General features: G+C 38.9%; 1 protein-coding gene and 1 non-coding gene across 6 annotated transcripts; both read right to left on the reverse strand.

Moving 5' to 3' along the window:
• Window positions 1–23: 23 nt before the first annotated feature.
• On the reverse strand, window positions 24–94 carry TRNAG-GCC (transfer RNA glycine (anticodon GCC)). The gene has a single exon. It is a non-coding gene; the product is annotated as a tRNA-Gly (tRNA).
• A 1100-nt stretch (window positions 95–1194) lies between these two features.
• LATS1 (large tumor suppressor kinase 1) lies at window positions 1195–23846 on the reverse strand. 5 transcript variants are annotated; one of them, XM_057364448.1, is made up of 8 exons: window positions 23610–23846; window positions 19409–19914; window positions 16575–16710; window positions 13432–14951; window positions 8262–8844; window positions 7378–7560; window positions 7044–7150; window positions 1195–6076 (listed from the first exon to the last, which is right to left on the reverse strand). In XM_057364448.1, the coding sequence occupies exons 2-8, from the start codon at window positions 19757–19759 to the stop codon at window positions 5561–5563; spliced, it is 3396 nt and encodes a 1131-aa protein (XP_057220431.1). In that variant the 5' UTR covers window positions 19760–19914; window positions 23610–23846; the 3' UTR covers window positions 1195–5560. The 5 variants fall into 5 exon arrangements, with proteins under 5 accessions (XP_057220431.1, XP_057220430.1, XP_057220428.1 ...); XM_057364447.1 differs by having other exon boundaries at window positions 13432–14954; XM_057364445.1 differs by having other exon boundaries at window positions 16560–16710.
• Window positions 23847–24138: the final 292 nt, after the last annotated feature.

The following is a 24138-nucleotide window of genomic DNA, read 5'->3' on the forward strand; positions in this document are numbered from 1 at the left end:
AAAGCAAGCAAGAAAAGAGCAGTTGCATTGGCCGGGAATCGAACCCGGGCCTCCCGCGTGGCAGGCGAGAATTCTACCACTGAACCACCAATGCTTGTGCGAAAATTGCTCCTTAACCTCCTTACTCGAAGTTGATAAGGTCGGACTCGCCCGCTGTGTTATACCGACCTGTGATCCCGCCGTGGTGATCGAGAGGCTTCCCTCCGCTGTTTTCTTCCCGTAACTCACAGATGTGAGTTTTGACGAGTGAATAGCACGCAGCCACTTTATATGTTCTTTGCTTGTGASTTGTCTGCAGCGCTTCAAAATCTCATAGATGTCCTTCTGGAGAAGAAAAGGCATCTGAGGATGCTGAGGAAAACCTGCTGCCGAGTGTAGTCAGACCAGGAAACTGCCCTTGAGTGTCCCTGAGGGAGCAGTACCTCGTCACCTGTCTAAATGGACTCAGCTGCTTAGCAACAAATAGGATCTAAAGGTTGGGCACAATGCAKGAGGTTTATGATAGTCCTTCAGGGTGAACTCAGTATGTCATCCTTTAGTTCACCCACAGCAGTATGTGATCCTTTAATTAAGTATATCACATTCATTCTTACTCGTCTTGTTCTTGTATTTCTACCCACTCTTAAACTGGCAATTTTAGTCTATGCCTTTAATGAGTGTCTACATTTAAAACAGTCATTCCTACCTTATTCAGCTGCAGAGACACAGCTGCTGAGTTTCTAAAATTTTAAGTGTATCACAGCATTTGGTTGATGAGAGCTGGAGGAATTTCSCTTCTCCCCTTTGTAAGTGGGCTAATGAATAAAAAATGGTGCTGTACACCCACAACCCCCTCCCAAATGGGGAAGAAGTAGGATAAAATTCAGTCCCTCCAATAACACACTAATTTCTGCTTTAGCACTTTGAGATGTGCACTTAAAGAAGGGGATTTGCACAAAGATATATATAGATCAAAGCTGTGATACAGAGTCCTTCTCTTAAGGAACAGCTTCATAACAYATAATGTATGTTTTATAAATAATAATAGTAATTCATAAGATTTACTTACTGTGATGAAAGAGGCAGCAGAGGACATGGAAAGAACACCAACAAATTGAACTCTTTACCATCAAAATGTACACTTTTGAGAACAGGTTACAAATATGAGGTGACAGCCAAGTACCACAGCATTTCTGCTCTTACATTTGTGCATTTTATTGTTAAACAGCAGAGCTGATGCACCACAGAGGGGACTTGTAGAAGAGGGATGTGAAGGAGGACAGAAAAATAAATGCATTTGGGCAGCTWACATTTCTTGTTTGATTGACCAGAATAGGAAAGTGATTTTCACTTCTTATAAAGATTCAGTGTGCGGTATATTACTCCTTCAAGCATTACACTACAGAAACCAATTCTGAGAAAACAGAAAGTTTCTACAGCTCAGGAATGCCACCGACTACCAGTAGCTGGTAATTCAGTTAGGCTGCTCACAAGAGATGGAATGTCTTATTCTGAAGTAACTATTAAGGTGTCAATGCAACCACGCCCTCCTATCCCATCGCACAGGTCAAACACATGCTGTGTATTCAGTCAGTGGGAGCAAGGAAGCCTCCTCTCCTCAACTGTTGGGTACTGACCAACTGGAAACCTGGCACTCCTGGACAAAGGGGATGGATGCTCCAATGTAAAAGGCAGCAAAGATGCACACTGTTTTCATATGAACATCAGGGGACTTAGAGATTATGGTCCCCATAACCCTCTAAGACCCAACAGTACCAAAGAGCATTCAGAGATCACACATCACACATGTAGCTGGGCTGCAGGGATGCAGAGTTCTGGCAAAAGGGGATGCCCAGGTCATGATTGAGACAAGTAAAGAACACTCAAAAAGACASTGAATAACTTACTATGGCCATGAGATAATGCAAGAGTGTTAAATTWACTAGCTAGGCACAGAATAAACAAATGATCCACTTAAGCAGAATTGTGGGATGGTCTATGTATTTAATTGGAGAATCCAAAAGAACTGACAGTCTTATAATACAAAAAAAGACATTATATATACATATACACACATGGAATATGTCTATATATATATCTATATAGATATATATAAATCAGTAAACTTGAATAGTGCCTTTATCATGAGCATCTTAAGGCATTCAAACATTTTACTACAACATTGACCCAATTTATTATCTTTTTGCTTTGGCTGAAATAAAGCAAACAGATTTAAAGGTCTGATCTGAAACACCCACAACATTTGAAATGAAAGCCTAATAGTATCTTCAGTGACAGCAGCATCATCTAAAAACCCACCCACTCCACTGCCTATCAGCTGAAAAATATTAAAAGGAGTCTACATAAATCATTCCCACTCACAGCTTTGCAACAGCAGAAGATACATCAGTCTCAAAGAGACTTTCTAGCCATATRTTCTATAGATTCTATTACAAATCAAGGATAGAAAAGATACAGCAAGAGGACCTGCCCGAGAATAGAATGCCACTGAATATCAAATAGTATTTACAGTACATTATAGGATTATAGAACATTTTATAAATACAATTAATATGTATACAAGGGCACATAAAAGAGAAACTTGTTTTCATGCTTTACAAAGTGAAAGTAACCTGCACTAAAACTTTACTGCAGAATTCCACAGCTGCTGGCTAGGAGCCTCTCTTCTCCACTGCCTGTACAAACCAATCCCCATCATACGTCAACAGTGAAATGCCCATGTTTTAAGCAGCAACTATGAAGAATCTCAACAGACTCTGAATCTATGTATGAAACATCAAGTTTCAAAACATGGGTAAGGCAGAGCATGCTGGAGACTTGTGACATTRATGTGTAACTAACTTCCTCAGAGGAGAACCTGGACTGTAACAAACTGCACTTTTTCTAATTAAATACATAATACTGCAGCATATAGGTGGCAAAATTCAAAGTATGTTACAACTCCTTACATAATATTAGAAAATGCCAGAAGCACCAACCAAATTCTAAAGAAGTGAGGACCCTCTGTATTCGCTTAAAAAAGGCAGAAGAGTATTTAGTATTTCAGTACTTGCACATGTCCTTAAAAAGATCAATTATTTCCTTTAATAAAAGCAATCAGTTTTGCTTTTTAGAGCAACAGTGCCTTTACAGGACACTTTTATCCTTTTTTAAATTTATTTTTTAATTGCTTAAGATCAGTAACAGTATTAAACAGGAATACACTATAGTAGAGTGTAGGCAGAGGAGAGATATACTCAAATGAAAAGGCAATTTTAAGAGTCAATTTAATGAATTGACATTATTTTCTCTGCACACTTCACAAATGGTGAGGCAGGCTTGATTAAATTACCTTTAACCACTAATATATTATACTTTACTTCAAAACAAATAGACCAGTTTTACTGGGATACTTACTGTGAAGGAGGATCATTTTTAAAGTTTATTTACATGGAAAGCATTTTTTACATAATATAGAAAATGGAGTAGTTATGCGCTGCAGCCATTTTATACATTTAAGCTRAATGAAATTCATTTTAGAAGCTACTCTACTTCAACAGCTGTGGAAAAGGCAGACAGAAAGGGAATAATTTTATTAAGCTGCAAATTCATTTTCATTATAGAAAGCAACTAACTACTTGTTTGAGAAAACAGCTTCTMATAACCGTCTTCTAACCATGATAAGCACTTTATAGCACAGAGSTGAACTTCCACAAACGTTTTCTACTGTGACAGAGTATTTTTAAGAAGTTTCCCTCTGCCAGTCTGCTATAGTTCCTCAATTATGTAAATATAAATAATTTTTGGAYCACACTAGAAACTGGATCACTCAAACGACCACACTTAGCCAGGAAACTCCAAATGCTAAACAGCAAGCACTTTCTTTGCTGATCCAGTATTTAGGACAGTACTATGGAGAGTTACACTGGCATAAAGAGAGATGCTGGACTGGAGCACAGAAAGAGAACAAATGGCCATAAAGCAAACAAACCAGCTTGGTGAAAAAAGTAAACTAGTTACTAATGTTTGCTGCAAGAACAGCTATGAACACCRATTTCACAATGTTTAGACACTTGCAATGCCAGTGCAATGACACAAATAATAATTTAAGAGAGCAGTAATGCTTACATGCATGTTATTAGGATACCCATTGGAATTCAATTCCAAGGAAGAAGAAATGTTTCAAAAGACWTGAAGTTGACTAAAAATAGTGCATTTTTTTATCACCGTGTTAACTTTAGGAAAAAGGATAGAGACAAATTATTCTTTCTGCCTTTCAACTCTAAACTCCTGGTCTTGTCYCAGTGAAGCTGCTGAGAGTGATGCTCTCCTCCCTGCTCCCAGTAACCTCAACAGGCTCAGTACCCTCCCTGCACCCCTAGAGACCCTAGAAGATACCTGATCCTCTGCTGCTGGAAATTATGGAAACAGTAAAGCAGAAGGCAGCAAGCACAGCTGTAAGTTGCTAATTCTGTTCTGAACCAGACYGTGAAAGACAGCCTTTCTCCTCACTGCCTGTGTAACCAGAAGGAAAACTGTTCCAGCCAAGAGAAATGGGTCGCCACAAGAAGTCTCAAAAGYCATAATTTATAATCTTTTCCCATTACTATCTCAAATTTATAATAAAGACACTATTCTATAATTTATTTTTCAAACTAAAAATTCCAACTAAAGCAGCACTGTATACACTTTACAGTTTGATTGTAGTTAGAAAATTAAACTAGATTTCAGAAATTATGTTTTTTCTAAAGCTTCTTTTCCTCTTACATCTATAGAACTGAAAGTAGAAGACAATCAAGTTGTTTCTGAGTGGGCAGTCCTGTTTTGGGAGTATCAGACACGCTACAGTGTTACTAATATCAAATCCAATTACTATTTAATAAAATACTAGTTCTAATGCTTTATCCTCTTAAGGTCRTTCTACAGCCAAGACTGACACTTTCTTGTTTCAAAGCTGAGAACTGGGCCAGTACCACAGCAGCTGGAAACATTTCACCAGGTAAGTGCTGTTTTTCCAACACTGTGAATAATAAGGCTAAATACAGTGAGTAGTGAGGGCACAGCAGCCTTTTTTTTCTTTTTTTTCTTTTCCTCTTCAGAAATGTATCAGAGCATTTTATTAATGTAAAGTAGGTTTTATATTTGGTCAATGAATGGAAAAACTGTGATCAAAAATTCTGCAGCAGGGATTTGTTCTCTAAAATTATTCAATATATATACAAATAGATACCAGGCATCATCTTAAGGAAAAAAAAAATCACTATTTCCTATTTTGAGTACTTAGAGTACAGAGGACCAACAACAATATTCAAGTGATTTGTTTTTTACCTAACATCAAATCTCTTCTAAATCAAACAATTAACATTATTGGAATAAATTACTTTTTGAGAAGGGCTTTGCTGTACTCTGGGGAAACAAAATGTACAGAAAGGGAACATGAAGACATAATTTTTTTAGCATTTAAAATAAAGCATGCACATATTTACCCTAGCAATCTTCTTTCAATTCTCTTAAAGGAAGAGACTTTTCAAAAGCTACAGCTGCAAAATTGAGTCTTTTGTTTTTTATCTTTATTCCTCCACTAAACATAAACCAGATCACGACTCTGAACTCCTCTACCTGCCTGTTCATCATCATCGTCATCATCTGACTGCTGCTCTGAGTTTTGAGAACTGCCATACTCATACTCAATGGGTTTTGGATTGTTGTATGGGTAGCCATTGTCATCAAAAAACCTTCGGAAGGTAAACTCATAAAAAGCRTGTTCAGGATGTTTTCCATTTTTGTACCACCCATTAAGGGTATCATTTCTGTTCCCCTCCTTATCATCATCACTCCACAATTTATCTGGATCAACTGGATCAAAGTTTGATGTGTCCGTAGGATGAGCAATTTTGGGAATGTAGAAAGCAGACTGTCGCCGCAGATCGCTTGAAAAATCAATTGTTTTGAAAAATGGATGAGCTTTTATTTCATCTGCACCATTTTTGCCTAAACGATCTTCTGGCCCTCGGCAGAGTTTAATAATAAGATCAGAGGCCTCCGGAGTCAATTTAGCYTGAGGTGGAATATGAAGTGCAGTTTGCCAGTTGATAACCTTAAAAGCAAAAAGATGTGTTATTAATTTATAATTTCATAAAAAGGAAAAAAACACATTAAAACAACCAAACAAATGACCACAAAGAAATAATTCAGTATGTCTAAGTTATTTCACAGCAGGGGGGAAGATCTGAAGCTGCTCTTTCACATACACAAGTAATACTTTAGCTGGAAATCTGGCAAAATTCAGGTGAAGTTTATCCACATTCCAAATCTAAGATAGAGTCTAGCATGGAATACCCCTGCTATAAACCAATGAAAATATCATAAAATCCAGCACTTGGAACCTGAGATTAGGCACATGGTTTACAATCCTAAAAATGTGAGACCAATGAATTTTGATTTGTATGATGTACCATAAAGGTTAACAAATTTCAAGTTAAAAAAACCCAAACAAATCAATACTGCACTACATTTGAGCCAACTGAATGCAATTTTGCAAAAATAACACCTGCAGAAGACTGCCCTGATGCTTTCTCTGAAAGAGMAGGGGCTCAGGAAGGAAAGGACCAATGGCTCTGAGCTGTCARTAGCCCTGAAAAAGGAGTCATCTGCTGCTCCTCCACCTTCCCATGTTAAGCACCTGTAGGTACATCACCAAAGCAGGCAAGCAGGCATGGAAGCCAAGTGGTGGGAAAAGAACACCCAGATACTGGAAGAGGAGAGCAAAAGAATATGGAAACAATAACTGAAACAGATGTAAAAAATGAAAGGCTGAGATGTGACGTGATTTCTAGCTGGCATGTTTACTGCATGACCAGATAGAAGTTATGAATGCGATCCTAGAAGTCCGTTTATAAACTGAGAGCACCTTCATAGTAATGTAAAGTTTAAGATTTCCATCATTTATAATATGCTTGGATAGGAGTGCTCTCAAACATCACCTTTGCTTCCATTACAAATTAGAAAGACTATAAAAATTTCAAGCCTTTTTCATACAGTTAATACCAGGCTTTTAAAGTTACCTTCATTTGTGTTTCCAGTGGTGTTTGTGCCAGGAATGGAGGCTGTCCTACTAGCATCTCAAAGAGAATTACTCCAACACTCCACCAGTCACACAACTGTGTGTAACCTGAAATAAAGTTCAAATAATAGTCAAGCCTTCATATAATTTTAATCCTGAATTTCTAATAATAAAAAAGTTCACGAGAGAATTCAATATTTATTTAATATTTCCATATTAACAACTCTTCATTTTTTGTTAAAATATTGCATACTTGGGAAAAGCAGCAGTGAAACAGGACACCTGAATATCAGTGACTCTGCAGTGAGACTGCAGTACAAAAATGCATTGAGTACCTGTTCGTAACAACACTTCTGGTGCGATGTAGTTGGGTGTGCCCACGAGGGAATGGGCCAGGCAGCGCTGGTGCTGCCGTGCAGCCCTGCGCTCCAGCGGCTTCAGCCGATCCCCACACCTGCAGTTGGCTGGGTCACCCCACTCACTGCTGAAATCCATACTGTCCTGACGGGCATGATCACCTACCACAGAGTGAGAAGGATGGCAAATTGAGGACGATTATTTTAGTTCTTATTTAWTATGAAATTTTCTTTAGCTGTCAGCATTTTGTGTTACAAGACAGAATCTGTTTCAGTTTGAACACTCAACCTGAGCRTTAAAACAGAAATCAACRTCTAGATGTYGATTTTTGTTTACAAYATAAAATACCGACCACTGAGGRCACAATTTTTTTGAGCTAATTYTTGACWTAACTATCAGAAAATACCAGTCTTGATGTTTTTCATTTTTTTTCTTAACCACATTGGGGGGTACAGGGTGTGTATTGTTTTTACACTTATGTAAACATAAAACCTCTAACATTGAAATAATCAAAAAATAAAATCAGAYTTTAAATCTTTATCTTCTCACCACAGACTGTGGAACAGTCTGCCCTAAAACATGTGATGYTTTGATAAAAACTAATCAAAAGTAATTTAGAACTTGTTTTTGAAGATTTTTTTTTAATTTTTGAAAATTAGAAACAGGTTATCACATGATCTCTATTCTATCACTCCCAAAACTGTGACTTCTTTTGCTCCAACTTTTTCTTTGTTTTAAGTAATCAAGCAGGATTTTTAAAAGCCTACTTAAACTTTCTCAAAAACAAAACAAAACAGCACAGTCATTTTTTCTACTCATTTATCATTTAGTTCCTTGTAAGGATTACTTGTACTTCTCTTACCGCTCTGGTAGTATTTTGAGTCATGGGTCCATCGAAAACCTGTACAGAGCCCGAAGTCAGTCAGTTTGATATGACCATCACGGTCTATCAAGATATTGTCAGGTTTAATATCTCTGTGGATGAAGCCCATTTTATGCACACTCTCAACTGCRCACGTCAGTTCTGCCGTGTAGAACCGTGCCAGATTTTCTGGAAAGACACCCATTCTAATTAGGAGACTCATCATATCACCTCCTGGAATGTAGTCCATTACAAAGTACAAATTATCCTTATCTTGGAATGAATAGTACAGGCGAACCACCCATTCATTATCAGCTTCAGCAAGGATATCCCGCTCAGCTTTAACATGAGCAACTTGATTTCTAAGCAAGACATCTTTTTTCCTCAGTGTCTTTGTTGCATATAAAGCATTAGTATCCACTTTTCTTGCTAGGCAAACTTCTCCAAATGCACCAACTCCCAGGGTTTTAATTTTTACAAACATTGACTTGTCCATTTTAGCTCTTCTTAGCCGAATGTAATTTGACTCCTTCTGGCACAACATTTTCCTCATTTGATCYCGGGCTTCTGGTGACAATCCAACCTGTGCAGCAAACAGAGTTAAATCTTAAGAGTGARCAGTACTCTTAATTCTTGGTGATCTTCTCATTATTAATTACAAGGCTTAGGCAAAGCAAACCAAATACTTATATAAAGCACAGGAAATAATACTTAAAGGGGKTTGATTTTAATTTACACACCAGAATTATATGAAAACATATAGGAGTGATAAAAAACCAAAATGTAATCATTTTCAACAGCAAAATGCACAAGGTGCCATGCACCAGGAGGCTCTTCAGGASGGACTACATTCTTGAGAAAGGGTAATTTACAAACTATTGATAAAAACYACTGCAAATAATATCTGAGTAACTGTGCACCAGCTACCTCCCTGATACTCTTTACAGGGTTAGGGAAAGCCAAGACATGCCTAGGAGCTGTAAGTTGAGAAGGGCAAAGGAGTTGCCACGGGAAAGGCTGCCCCTCTCTAGACTAGCTAGAGCAAAAGACACGGAACTTCCTGATCATGCTGTAGAATTTCTACTGCAGGAGTGAGTATTCAGCTCTCAGTCTCACACTTCCATGTGTAGCTACACAAACCAGATTGYACTGGCACTGCTTCCTACTGTGCACCCACACCAAGCCCATGCCTCTGCCACATGCCTGGACCTGATATTCCCTCTTATCACATAACCCACCCCTTTCTAACATGACTTCACTCACATTCTCACCACCACTCTCCACTCTACGTACCAACCARCTGAGCAGAGCACTTTCTTTTGAAGTGGCTCACTCCTCCCCACAGTATCTTTTCTTGGCTCCCATCTGTGTACATATTCCTATCTTAACTGAACATCCCTGGTGTTCCAGCGAATGACACCAACATTCTGGCAGCTGAAACACTMACAGGCCACAAACAACTCATCACCTACAGCATGGAAAACCCTTATCTACAAGAACCACATTGATCATTCTCATTGTTCTCCAAGTTGGGTGACTCCTGGTGATTTTTGCTGGTTTCAATTCCCTTAGAGTCTCATTCAATTTTGATGCCATTTTTCTTGACAGATTTCAGGGTCTGGAATCAGGATAATCCTCCTGTCTTGTTTTAATGTGAACAGAATCTGTCTTCAATTTTTTTAATTCTTTTCTCTGTGACACTATCCCCATATAGCCTGATGTTTCGTTCCTTCTTTTCTTTTCTGATAGCATTTTCAAGTTAGTATATGCTCCCTTTCTAATAGCATCTCAATTATTTTATCTGCCTACCTGGCTTGAAATCACCATCCCACAGAAATGATTTCCAAGTTCAACCTACAGCATATTTCCTTTTTTTTTCATGGACATRTTGATCACAAATTCAAACATGGCCACACTGCATCCCTGCAAATATCACAGCTGTACTCAAGCACTATTCTAAAAGCTTCCCATTTCTTATTGTCACAACTTATCGATCCTTGATACCAAATCTGCCAGCTTTCATTTCCTTAATGCCTCAAATATTGGAGATACTGTCTGCATAGCAGYACTCTGGACCATGATTAGGACTAAGAAACTAGTCTAGGCCTGTATAAACTGTATTTTAATAGATCATTTCAGCTTTGCCTGACTTATAGCATAATTTAAAACAAAACATAATAAATGTGAGAAAAAAAGTGAGAGAAAAAAACAATTAGATATCATTCAATATCTTAAAAATGCTTTCAGTGATTACTATATTTTGCCTATTAAAGAAAATACTGTCAGAACACAGAAAATTTCTTACTGGCATCATATAAAAAATGGATCCAAAGATGATGCAATTAGGAAAATGCTTGTCTACCCAAACAAACTTCACAAGGAATAGAAAATTAAGTAGGATTTAAGTGGGAAAAGCTGTCTCAAATTTGAGACAAAATTTTTTGCAAACATCAGACAGGCAGTAGTTAGGACTGGGTAGCAGTAGTTTCAAGACTGCTGTGGGAGGTTCAACTACTTATTTTGAATCAAAAAATGGTCTAACTATGGGAATATCTGTCTTCCAGGACAGAAACATCTTAAGTTTTCTATGAATGAACAGGCTTAAGGCACAGGAAGAAGGATTTTTTTTTTTTTTGGTTCAACAAAGAAGGAAGGATTTTTTTTTAAGACAAATGAAGACCTAAGCCTGTTAAAGTTCAGGYAATGGTGGGGTCACCTTCTCAAGGCCCATCTGAACCCTAACGTCTGCCTCAGGACAGACCCATTTGACACAACTGAACCCCACTGACCATTTACAAAACTAGAAGAGAATAAAACCTAGATGGCAACAACCTCCAGGAGTGAGATTCAATACAGTAATTAACCCCCGCAAGACATACAAACAAGTCTCCAAAACCCTTGTGGCTTTGCCTTCTTCTACGTGCTCTCTAGCTCTTGCATCCTAACAGTTTTATTGTGAAAGACTAGCACAAGTACTGCSATTTGTCACCTCTTCCCTCAGTCCACCTTCACTTTTCCCTATGCCATCACACTAGACAAATACTAATTACAAACTTTATCTCTGAATTGCTATATTTTCCCTTGAACTCTCCTCAGCTTCAGCAAAAATTACCAAACTCTGCCAGCTGCACAAACTCTTCTGCACATGTATTTCCAACGATTTCTAGAAAATGTYGGACACCAGAGTTTCCTGACTTGCTCTCTATCATCACACGATTTCWTCTCCTCTTGCTGTGCCTTAAAGGATGGCAAAAGTTTCTCTTTGCAGGAAAGACACCTATTATAACTCTTGGCCAAACTCACACATTTTTGAGACCACTTCATTCTTAGGAAACATGATAGCATAGAAATATGTCACCTATGTTAGAAATACAGCATCCTGTGAAAGAAGTTTTTTTCACAGGGATGCATTCTGGGTTTTTTTTTTTTCAAAATTCAAAAGGGAGAAAAGAAGGAATTCAATACTTGCTTCATCTTCTTAAAACTTTCTGAAAGTAAATAATAAGCATGTTTCCTTTTCTCCTTCTCATGAAGACCCAAAATATACTTTATTGTTAAGGGATTCCTCTCCTGTACCTCCTGCTATCCTTTAGGAAAACAGAAAGTTCTGCTGCAACATAATACTCCATGCTCCACCTTTCAGCCTGTAATTTAACATCCCAGCTTTAAAACTAACACARATATTATAAGTTGCATTTCATGTAAGAAAATAACCCTCTTAAGATGCTTTAAATGCACAAGAAAAATACCAAGAAAAGTTATATCAGTGCTCTCATGTAAGTCATTCTGAGATACTACAGAACACAACACAGTAAGAAGGGAAAGTGAAGTTTGCAAACCAACATTAATTATAATCTCACATTTAAGTACTCAAAATAGCCAAAATAAATTCATGCTTAATTYTGATGCAGGATTGCATGCAAAGCCCTCTAAAAATGGATCATGCTATTCTTAAGAAACACTGTTGCTTCAGAATCTTACTTGTCTATACAGGGATGGAGGCTACAGAGTTCAGGAAAGCTTCCCACACCTTAACAGTTTAAATCAGCTGTTAGTGAAGTGAAAAGGAAAGAGAGAAGACTAAGAATAAAGATCTAGTAAGAGTTCCAAGATGAAATCTTGCTAACATTTACATATTCGTGATYAAGCAAGCATGTACAAAAGACTACAGCTTACAGTAAGAATTTTCAAAGAGTAAGAAAACACAGATTTAAAAAACAGCATGTCAACAAAGTRGTGTAAGCCAAATACATACTCTCCTAGAATAAAGGTACATCATACTTATGTCAAATTTTCAACTACAATTGTTAAGAAATATATATGTGACACATCTCAATTTCAGCTTTCTGCAAATCTTAGTTATGCTACTTCTTTATTTTCTCTTTTGAAATATGTTTATGTAAGTTCCAGTTTTTACCCTTTTGATATGGTTAATAGAACACTGAAATACTAGAAACAGACCACTGACTCCATGCAGGAACAAAAAAGTTGATTTCACATGTATCTGTTTTATAATTATACCCTTCAATTGCTCTTGTTAAAACAAACATTTACAGCGTGGTTTACAAAATAATTAAGACAAAAGATAGCATGTCTCTTTCATTCTAAAAAAAAACCCAAGTAACCTTGGTTTGTTTTATTTGAACTTATAAAAATTAGCCCTACTGGTAACAAACGCAGAATGCAAAAAAAAAAAAAAAAAATTAAAAAAAAAATCACTGTTTGGGTGACTATATAAGTGCACTAATCGGCCTGGCACTTATCCCCACTTTGCTTGTATTTGCAGTACTTATTTTTAAAAAATAGAAAWATTGCATGTAACTCAAAAATCAGGATTAACTAGAACTCATAACAAAAAGCTATGAGCCATGTACCTACACTCATGCAACAATTATTTTGCTTCTGTTGCCTTACTGTAAATAGGCCATACAAATTACATTTAGACATGCAAAAAACTTAATTAAAAATCAATTGCTAAGAAGAAAATTAAATACATAAACAATGCCAGGAAGAACTTGCCACATCTCAAACCCAAAATTAAAAATAGACTTCAATATCACAGCATACCACAATGTTCTACTTATCCGCACTGTTTAATTCTACAAACCTATCGCATAAAATTAATAAAGGCACAGTTCAGTCATAGATTTAGAAAGAAGGAAGCGTTTACCCGCATCATTTCATTCTCTAGTTGTTTTTTCCGATGTAAACGCTGCTGGTGTGACTTSAGTATATTCTCCACATGCTGCTCCATGAAGAATTTAAAGGCTTGAGGTGAATAACTTTGAATACGAGACTCTCTTCTTTCTTCATCTTTCTTGTTTTTTCTAACAGGAACAGGTGAGGTTGTAATTTGTTTCTTTTCTTTATCTGTTGAATCAACACATTCATAATTCTTTTCATTCTCATCGTCCCTGGATAAAGGAGGTGACTCCTCCTTGTTGAGCTTGGGTCCTGCCTCATATAGATTGACAGAAGGATTCTGATGTAACAAGTGTTTTGGGTAAGGTGGTGGGGGACCCTGGTAATTTGGAGCCTCCGCAACAGGAGACATAACTGCCATATTTGTAGAGGGACTGTCGGAGAAGGGAATTGTCTGAACAGTTTGCACGGGCTGTGGCATCCAGGAAGGGTGAGTGGGTGCCAAGGCAGTCTGTAGCTCTGGTTTCAACACTCGCATGCTTTTCACTGGCTGCTGAATGGGAGCTGGTGTTATGGCTGTCACYGTGGTGGCCGAAGGCTGAGAGCTGCCAGAGTGAGTCTGCCTGCTGCCATGATGGTTGTTGAAGGAGTTTGACCGCACGGGAATATTGGGCTGCCATGTAGGCAAGTCATGCCCATTGCCTGGCGAYGACTGCGGCTGCACGGGGGAAGGCTGTGACCAGGATGCAGGTATTCCAGCTACATTTGTGTTGTAAAGTTCCAGATTGTGACTATTTCTGTTTGGCACCATYATTGCCTGAGGGAGATTCCCATTGGTGTATGCTGAAGGAGGAGCAGATCCTCCTGCCTGCATCTGCAGTGCTGTGGGGCTCTGCCTGTTAGCAGGATTCATTGGGTATGGGGGTGGCTGGCGACTCACCGAATTCCCAGACACCACATTCTGGTGAACTATGAATTCTGCCTGACAATTGCCATTTTGCATTCCAGCTCTTCCTGAGGGAAAACTAAATTTGCTGTTGGCAGAACTCTGCATGATTATTGGTTGCCTGCCAATGGGGACAGCATTCATGCCTCTCTGACCCTGTGTGGATGAATTCATAGGAGGATTCATAGGTGGAGGTGGATAACCATCCTGCCATGCCGCTGGTGGCACTGGAGAAATACGAGAGATCACATACTCCATGTTTCCAGAGTAACGCTTTGTTTGAGAATTTGTCTCCCAGGAAGGAGGTGGAGGAGTAGTTCCTCTTGGAGGGGGTGTCTGCCCCCGAGGWGGTGGAGGAGGTGGAGTGACACTCCTTATCTGTGGTAGAGGTGGGGGATTCACTCTCTGTCCATTGCCAGGATGAGCCTGAGCAAATGCCGCAATGCCAGATCCAGATAATGGCCTTCCTACATCAGGCTGGGAGCTGGGACTTTCTGAGCGATAAACGACACCCTCTCCCAGGGAAGGGCCATGCCGCTGAGGAACCAAGGACTCCTTAGAACCCTTCCAGCTCTGCTTGCGGTTAACTTGCTGCACAGCCCCTGCTTCCATGACAAGAAAACACAGCATTTACATGATTAGAAATTATTCGTGTTTACTGCTTTGAATTTTGTTCTTCTGCGTTAATTACTACAGAAACAGAACTTGAATTCTCTGACAYAATATAATCCACTGTACATCACATGGAAACTTTCCCTAATAATACACAGCACAGCATGGTAATATGCTTAGTGCACACATAAGAGAGAAAAAAAAAGAAGTATTGAAATTACAATGTCTGAAAGAGACTTTTTAGAAATCACACTTAAACTAAAATTCAACTGAATGGTGTAAAATCAAGCAGCCTGCTTGCACCCTTGTATGCATACAGATCATCCAGAMTTGTTACATTCCCTGTAAACAGAATTTGACAAAGTATTTTAATTTTAAAAGTTGTATCATTTTGAGTAAAAGTGCTGTAGGTAGCGAGGTAAGAAGTAAAACTGTATGAATGTAAAACTTACAGAGCAAAACCCTGCTATATATTTACTTTGCAGATGCTATTTTGCATCATATAAACAAAATTACAAGGAACTGCTAGAGCAGGCAGTCTCAATGTGGTTTTTATAATGTTAACACTAAGATGTGTGTAAACACATACAATACTCTAACTGCTGAAAATCACTCTATCCTCGCGAAAAGAATGTGTTAATTACTATACATTTTTGCAAGTAACAACAAAAACTATGTGTAAATGGTGGAATTTACCTACAAACTTCATACAAGCACCAACTAATCCTGCTTAACAGACTAAGGGAAARTAACACTGCTTTTTGCTACTCCTGACTAAGTTTTCCTCCTACCTATAGTGTTAATTTAAAATCTAATTCCAATGCTAGCAGCTCAGCACCCAACTTCAGTAAAATAAAAGTTCAGTTCTTCCATGCATTTGAAAGTTACCACTTGTTTAGGTGTAACCTACTAAAAAGGCAGCATCAAGCTGTATTAAAAATGTGCTAGCATCTCTTAAGAAAGCAATAATAGCAAATGGCAAAATTCTGACTGCTAGTAAAGACACAGTCTATCCTCTAACATCTATAAGCACATGAAGCCCTCCTTAAAAACAACACAAACAAAACCTGGAACCAAGCAGGAAATTGAACAGAGAGAGATGCTGAAACATAACATCCTAAAATATAAATATTGTAGTTTTATGATATATAAATATACACACACGTATATACACAACAATACACATACAGAGTGCTGTTGCGTGGGAGTGTGTGTGAAGAGAGACAAAAAATTAAAACAAGAATTCAATGCGCAGCACTTATTTCTAAATGGCACCTAACACAGAACAAAATACAGGCACCACATCAACAAGGGATAAAAATTACCAAATGAGATCCGAATGCCATTCCTTGTATAAAATTAGTACACACAGTAATAAAACTACACAGTTATAAAATGATGCTCAAGAAATTAATGTCAAATGGACCTATCTTTCAAAAGGATTACATTAGATGCTTAAAATGCTGGTTTTTAAAGAAAAAACCTGTATCTCAGCATCTCTGTTCCACTGTGAGCACATGAAAGCTAAATTTATTGTTCTATTTTTCACCGATAAGAATACACTCAGTGAGTTACCGAGTCACCATGGATACACCTACCTGGTGGTTTCATACCTGCATTTACAGGTCTTGCTGCTGCTGCAACCATCTGTTCCCGACGAGGATCCTGRTAGCTCATTTTACTTATAAATTCAATGGCAGCTTCTATACTACGATTGTTAGTTTGTCTAAGAGCTTGTACAACCATATCCTAAAGAGAAAATTATATACAGAAAGTAATTTACAACAAAATCACAAAAAATACCAAAAATCATGGTTATTTAGCCAAATAGCCTCCAGTAATTTTATGAAAGTAATTTTATGAAAGTATTGATTCCTCTCAATTGTTTTAAAACTAATTTTAAAATGTTTTCTACAAAACAGATCCTCCAAAACAGTACTGCAGTCTCAATATTCAGAAAAAAGTTAATTTATTGAAGCACCGTAGTTTGATGCAAATCATGTCATCTTGCTATTCATACAAAAGCTTGTTGTACAAGCATTTTTTACTGCAGTAACAGTTAACAGGTAGTTACATGATGACCAAAGGTCCCTTCCAACCTAAGTTATTTTATAAAAAATATAAATAAATATAGATAGCCTAACRTGAAATTTGGAACTTTTTTGCTCAAAAATTCTTCCTGATGAATRCTACATTATTGGCAGAAACTCTGTTTATTACTTTTGTGGTAGATTTAGGCTCTGTGTTCTTAGAGATCCAAACCACAAGTTTTGATCYGATAGACAAACCCATCTCGGTCAATGGAAAATGTGCTATGGAYCAGTGGCTTTTCCATTGACTTAATGAGATAAGGTTAAGCAACAGAGGCAGAACTGCAGAGATGTTGCTTCCCATTTATATTGAATGGGACCTGTACAGATGACCCAACAATTCTGAGACAAATCCACAGTGTAACTCCCTGTAGCTAAAGCACCCTCTCTTTAAGKATTTATGGCCATATTTTGCCATATCATAGCAATCATTTCAGTTCACATGATGTTTGAACTGTTATACAAACATATGACAGCATTCAMCTCCTACTCAAGCCAATGGGACATCAAAGAGGGCTCAGAAGGGAAGCTGTCAGTACCAACTTCAAATTCAAAACCACATTTCTACTGTCATCATTTTTAACACTCAAACATACAAAATTACATACAACCTTCAGAAACAACAATTATTTTAAGTGAACAAAACAGAACCAAAACGATTTTAAAATAAAAAAGGATTTTAAATTAAAAAGCCTATACGACATGAAATATTTGATGTTTTAAAGAGTATCATCTTACACAGAATAAATGAGAAATTGAACTTGAATCATAGTAAGCAARAGATTTTTCTGTAACCTACTTAGGATTTAAAAAACCCAAATACAATAAATGGTGTTCTACCATGATTATTATACATATACATAAATATATAAAGCTATCTATTTACACACATCTGATACTGACTGATACCTATCTGTTCCACTTTAACTCTTAACACTGCCTGAGGGGTGGCGGGAAATAACCAGAATATTTGTGACATTTAATATATATTTTTTAAAAGGGAAAAAAGAAATTCAACACATTTTGAAACTTCATGACCAAGAAAAATGCTTTGCTACTTCAGCTGTATCTGTTCCTAGTGGCATATGTGGATCAGTGCCATATGGGCTACTGTGGCAACACAACTGTAGGTTAACACATGGCAGAAGGGGCTTATGCTGGCATTGTGCCTGAAAAAGCTCCATATAATCACAAGTGTCATGGGAATTTGCAGTTGTATCCAAGAACAAAGGGTAGGAGCAAAAGGCTTCAGGATACAAAGGATCCAAGAAAAATACCAACTTAAGATACCTTTCTAGTTTATTATCCAGCCACATACCACAAACTTCAGTTTGCAAAACCAGCTGCAGGTTCAATCTGCAAAAATGAATCTGAGAACTGATCTACTTTAAAAACACAAAAGCAGCACCTCCTTGCCCCAAATTCGCACGCAAGCAACAACAAAATAATCTCCTCAACCTCAGCAACAAACCCCAGAGCAGGAGGAAATTATAACAAAAATAATGTATCATTATAAAATCCTTCTGCTCTTCATGACACACAATCTGGACTGTGTATTTGATCAAGTGAAAGGAACATGAAAAGCCACTATCAGCACTTGACACTGGGACACTTWGGAAAAGCCAGCTGATAGTTTGGAGAAGCTCACTCACTGTTGGTAGATTTAGACCTCTCTGTAAATACCATAGCAACAGAGACAGCAGAACTCATGGGCTGGTCACTACTGCAAGCAGTGCACTCCTGTTAAGTTAATCCCTGTTCTGGTACTGTGCCTTTTTCCTTTGGAAGGATGATTGGTTTGCTAGCTCTTTTTTAAACCTGCTTTTGTATCCAGGTTTACAAAGAAGGCATGAAAACAAATGTGATTTACTGTGATGTGCAGATCCCAGCAAAAACACGGCAGTTTTAAGTGTATTCATTTTTTCTTCCTGGAAACCCCATTTCGGTTTACTTTCCAAAATATTTGGTTTTGCCTTTCAATTTAGAACGGCTGTATTTTATCAACCTATTTTAACTGAACACGATCCAAAATTACTTTGAGTATCAGAGGCAATATCCATGTTCTAGAGAGTCCACTCCTCTCTGCCTAAAATTAAATAAATAATTAAAACAACCTACCRCATAAAAACAATCTGGACAGGATGCTTAAAAGACCAAAGTGAGTCTCTCTAAATCCTTCTAGTCCTCTTCTACATCCCCTACTATTAACAGTTTCATGTCCTAATCAGAAACCTACCAGATTTTGAAGCAGCTTTTTTATTACCATGCTGTTCAAACATTCCCTGACCAACACCTCCTCCAACATGCATTAATAGTTTATAGCTAGGACACCAAATCTTCAAAATAAAACACTTCACCTCATCAAAGCCYGCAGCTTGTAAGTCTTGCAGCATTTGTCGATTAACTTCTGATGTTCCTTTGACAGCTGAGGTCGTTTCGTTTGCAAAAGGCAGAAGTGAGTTTCGTATCTCCTGCAAAACCTTATGATACGTTACAAATTTGGGAGGATTTCGGCCTTGTCTAGGATCTTCAGATAACATTTTGCCCATGCCATGATCAGCTTTAGCAGCATCTGAGGGTTTAGGCAAATTCCTGAGGCTCTCTCGTATTTCCTGTAGCATCTGCTGGCTGCTGCCAGTATAGTTACTGGCAGGAAAAGTTTTAGGCCTCATTTGTCTATAACCTTCTGGCTTCTCACTTCTCTTCATGAAAACATGTATATATGCAACCTCCACCAAGGACTCGCACACACCAGAATTCAAGGAAGACTGGCTGATGTCAGAACTTGCAAAAGCAGTGTCTCTTCACTGTGACACCTTGTTTCCTGTAGTGCTGGAGTTTGTCACAACCCAAAACTGCTATTCTGTTAACAAGAGAAAAAAAAATCACATTAAAAAGAGCAACAGAAAAATTCACAATGTAGCACTGGTGTAAGTGAAACGTTCACATGCAACCCTGCCTAGTAAAAGCATGCTAAGCAAATTCTTCACGCAGTTTTCATTCAATCTAATTTATAAACTACGTTGGATTTTTAACAGCCTGTCAACAATAAATGTTTTAGGTGCCTAAAGCCTAAACAGTCCTGAATTGGAAAGGATGCGGACAGAGTAAAAAYCAACTCCTCCGTGTGGTGGACAAAGCTTTCAAGAGTAGATATGAACCACTGGTGGGTGCTACCCCCACTGCTTCCTTGCCACCCCTCTCTCCCATGTCCATTTGTCACCTATGTTCTCTCCATCAACACCTTTCCAGCCAGAAGAGCCAACTCTACTACCCAGTTAGCCAGGATATGGGTCAAATAACTTTGCTGTTCAATGATTATGACATCAAGCTCCACAAAAAGATGGAAGTGAGAAGTACACCAGTAAGAGCACATGATTACAGTGATTTTATCCATTCTCTAGCAGTCACATAGGTAAAAGTAAATACTKGTCTAGCTCATCACATGCAACTTTATGATTTCTTGTACCATCTGCCACTTGTACCTGTTTAAAGGCTCAGATTCTGAGCCTGTCACAGTCTCTTAGCTCAAGAATGCTTGAACCAGTCTTTGTCAATAGTTAAGTAATTTTAAAATTTATTTTATGTAAGGCAAGATGAGAGCAAGAATAGAGACAAAGAAAACCTAATCAGATTATTTTTTTACTGTAAAATTATTTAACAACTCAAGCATCAAATTCGCTGAGAGCATAGCTATGACATTTGGTAAGGGAAACAGAATTTTCTGCCAAAAGCCAAATAAAAAACGTTTGCATTTTGAAGGCGCTGACTCATCAGGGAAAGAGCCCCGTGTCTGCAGAGAACTCAAATTTCTGTGTCCAGGCTGGGCACTAGTTAGTACTGCAACTGCCATAGCAAAGGGTAGAGCAACCACAGTGAAACACAGAAGAAATTGCAGAGCATTTGCCTCTTTAGAGTATCATAAAACTTTTTCAATCTCTACTGCTTCATAGAGGAAGATCAGTTACCAAGACAGTGCAAGATAAACAAAATGCTTCAGTGCTGTCTTTTCTTCACAGGCAACAAAAATGGTGAAGCTCAACTCACACTGTTTCTTTACTAATGTGTTGATAAATGCTTCTTATATTAGACATAAACAAGTATCTAAATTTTACAGTCTTCAAAAAAGTCACTCTTTCTTCATTCACATTTCATTTCTATAATACTTGCACTGTCATAAATGAATTAGTGATTCAACAATTGAGGAAGAATATGACAAGTTAATACGAAGAACTCTTTAAAAACATGCAAATTATATGAATTAAATACCTGTGCTACCCATATATGAATAAAACCTGAAAGCTGGGAAGTAACATATAAATGAGGACTGCAAAAAGAAACACATGGGACACACACTTAATCCCATTCTCYTTGGAGAACAATTTTAGAAATAACATTATAATAATAAGAATTTCTCTTATGAAACTATCTAAATCTTAAGGGGTATAACTGCACTCACAAACTTTCTCTGCACTGTAATAGGTTTAAAAACTTAAATGAGTGTAGTTGGGTAGTTATGTATTTTTTACGCTGTCTGATAGCATATAATCCTTCAGTGCTCACTGAATAAGGAAAAARTCATCAGACATAAGAGTGAATTTAGTAATTAGCAGTGAAATTTTGCTCAAAGTATTAAGAAATCCAGAAATCAGCAAAAAGTACAGTATGAGAGTAATTAAAATGTAATTTAATTTTGACTGCTTTCAAAGTAATTTTCCAAATATGYCATATTCAAGACCACATTGAAAATACTTTGTGAAAAACTTTTTCCAGTGAAAATGAAGTAACAACTTGACAGAATACCCATACAGAAGTTTTAAACAAATTCCAAAGGCCTGGAATTCAGGAGAAAATCGGGGTTTTGCACCTAAATATTTTACAAATTTCATCAGGTATTTCAGTATTCACTTTATGGGTTACACCTTGGGTAGCTGAGATAGACAAATCTAACACCCCTAAGCAACTTACTCAAATAAACTAACTTTTTTTGGTGGGTTGTTCCTTTTGGCAGCACTGATGCATACCAGCAAGTACMTGTGAAATTAAGTCTTAATTCTCAGAAAACAAATCAAATTAGTCCTCCAGAGAGCAGGAATTGCTACAGTTCACCTTGCTTTAGATTTGAACCTCAAAATTCACAAGTCACCTCTGCTTACAGACATTTGCATACATTTTAAAGGAAGAAAGCATTGGCTGCTGAGTAAGAAATGTATCTCACTTTTCTACTTCTAACTAGCAAACACCAACTGTATCCAAGGGAACTGATGTTTATTCCCCCTTTCAGTTTTGTGTCCCTAAATGATCTGTTTGTTAATGAAGCTGGCTTTTGCTGATTAAATTCTCTTCCCTAAAGGAATTGAAAAAAAAAATCTTTTATTTCTTTCCAAAACACAWGAATACAGTATTTCCCTCTACAGGTCAAACTGTAAGGAGGAAAAAGCCCACCTCAGTTTTTTGCATTGTAATCATGAAAGATTGGACTTATTTATATAAGTACTTGAATGAAAAAACTCAGAAGTGTTCAAGGCCAGACTGGATGAGGCTTGGAGCAATCTGTCTAGTGGGARGTGTTCCTGCCCAWGGCATGGKATTGGAACCGGATGATCTCTAAGGTCCCTTCCAACCCAAAGCAGCCCGTGATTCTGTGAATGGCAACACACARCTGTCAATGACTCCCATGATTTTCTGAGAGAAAAAATACACAACTTTATAATACAACTCTAGCATTCCTTATATCCAATACTTTCAATACTGAGTTCTGAACATCATGTATTAATGTATTTTGACACCCTCTCTCATGTAGCTATTCTAACAGCCTATTTTATACATAATCACAACACTTTACTGCTAGGGAAAAAGTAAGTAATAAAGACTTWAGAAGTCATAAAATTAAGTTTGTAGGGGCTTGGTTCAGACCAACAAAAAGAAGCTATTCCTCATGTAACAAGTCACTGAGCTACAATAGCAATTTCCCAAAGGATGCATTTCCAAAGCTAAAAGTTTCCACAGGATGAGGAGAAAACTTGACCACGAAATTAGCATATAAGCACAACTACATACGAACAGAAAACCCTGAGCTGGAAACAACCAGAGGCCAGCTGGAACTAGGAACATTGTGCATTCGCTCGGCTTGTTTCCATTCTTACGCTCTACTATCTCCTTTAGCAGGATACAGCGCTTCTACGTATGCATGTATGTATTCCCAGGAGCAGCAAGAGTTACTTCAGGCGCCCCTCGGAGCGATCTTCACGGCTCAAACAGCAGGGCAGCCTCTGAGCACCTAAGCCCCGCAGCGCTGGCTCAGGCCGGCCCCGATCCCTGCAGGTCCGCAGCCTCCCAAGGATCACGCAGGCCGGGACGGTTTCACGGCCGGGAGGAGTATCCCGAATGTGCCCCGCTGGGACACCTGCGCTCTTGTCGCCCCGCCAGCCCTAGGCCGTGACCCGAGGTGGCTCCTGCCACGGCCGCGTCCCGCAGAGGGCCCAGGAGCGCCAGGCCGAGCCGGAGCGGGCCCGTTACCGCCCCGACCCCCTCGGCACCGCGCACGGCGGACTCTACCTGCGCTGAGAAGGCGGCGGCGGCGGCAGCGCCCCAGGCGCTCGGAGCTCGGCCCCGCCCGCGCGGCGCCGACCGGCCGCGGCCCTTCCCTGCCCTTCCCTTCCTTCCTCCGCCCCTCGGCGATGCCGGCAGCTCCCGTTCGGTCCCTCCGCCAGCGTCCGCCGCCGCCYCGGGCCGCTCAGTTCGGCGCCGCCATTTTGTCGGTGTCCCCGCCGCGGAGCCGCCCGGATATGGGCAGATCCCGGCCTGCCCCGCGCGGCTCCTGCCGCTCCCGGATGGAGCTGTGGCAGCTCCCGCCCGCCCCGGCGGGGAGCGGCAGCGCCCTGTAACCCCTGCCAGCCCGGCATGGCAGCCGCACACACAGCACTGCCCCCCGCGCTACCGGGCTAGTGCCGAGCACCATGGACAAATTCCGATTTTCTAATTCTCCGGTTTTCTTTTAATGGGGGGGACGAGGGGGGAAGCTCCCCCGAACCTCGTGATCCAGCTGATGCCCGAACGATGGACTCGTTAGACCAACAGGAAGGAA

Source organism: Malurus melanocephalus, unplaced genomic scaffold (assembly GCF_030028575.1).
Source record: "Malurus melanocephalus ecotype Western Australia unplaced genomic scaffold, MMel_1.1 scaffold_38, whole genome shotgun sequence".
Classification (NCBI taxonomy): Eukaryota; Metazoa; Chordata; class Aves; order Passeriformes; family Maluridae; genus Malurus; species Malurus melanocephalus.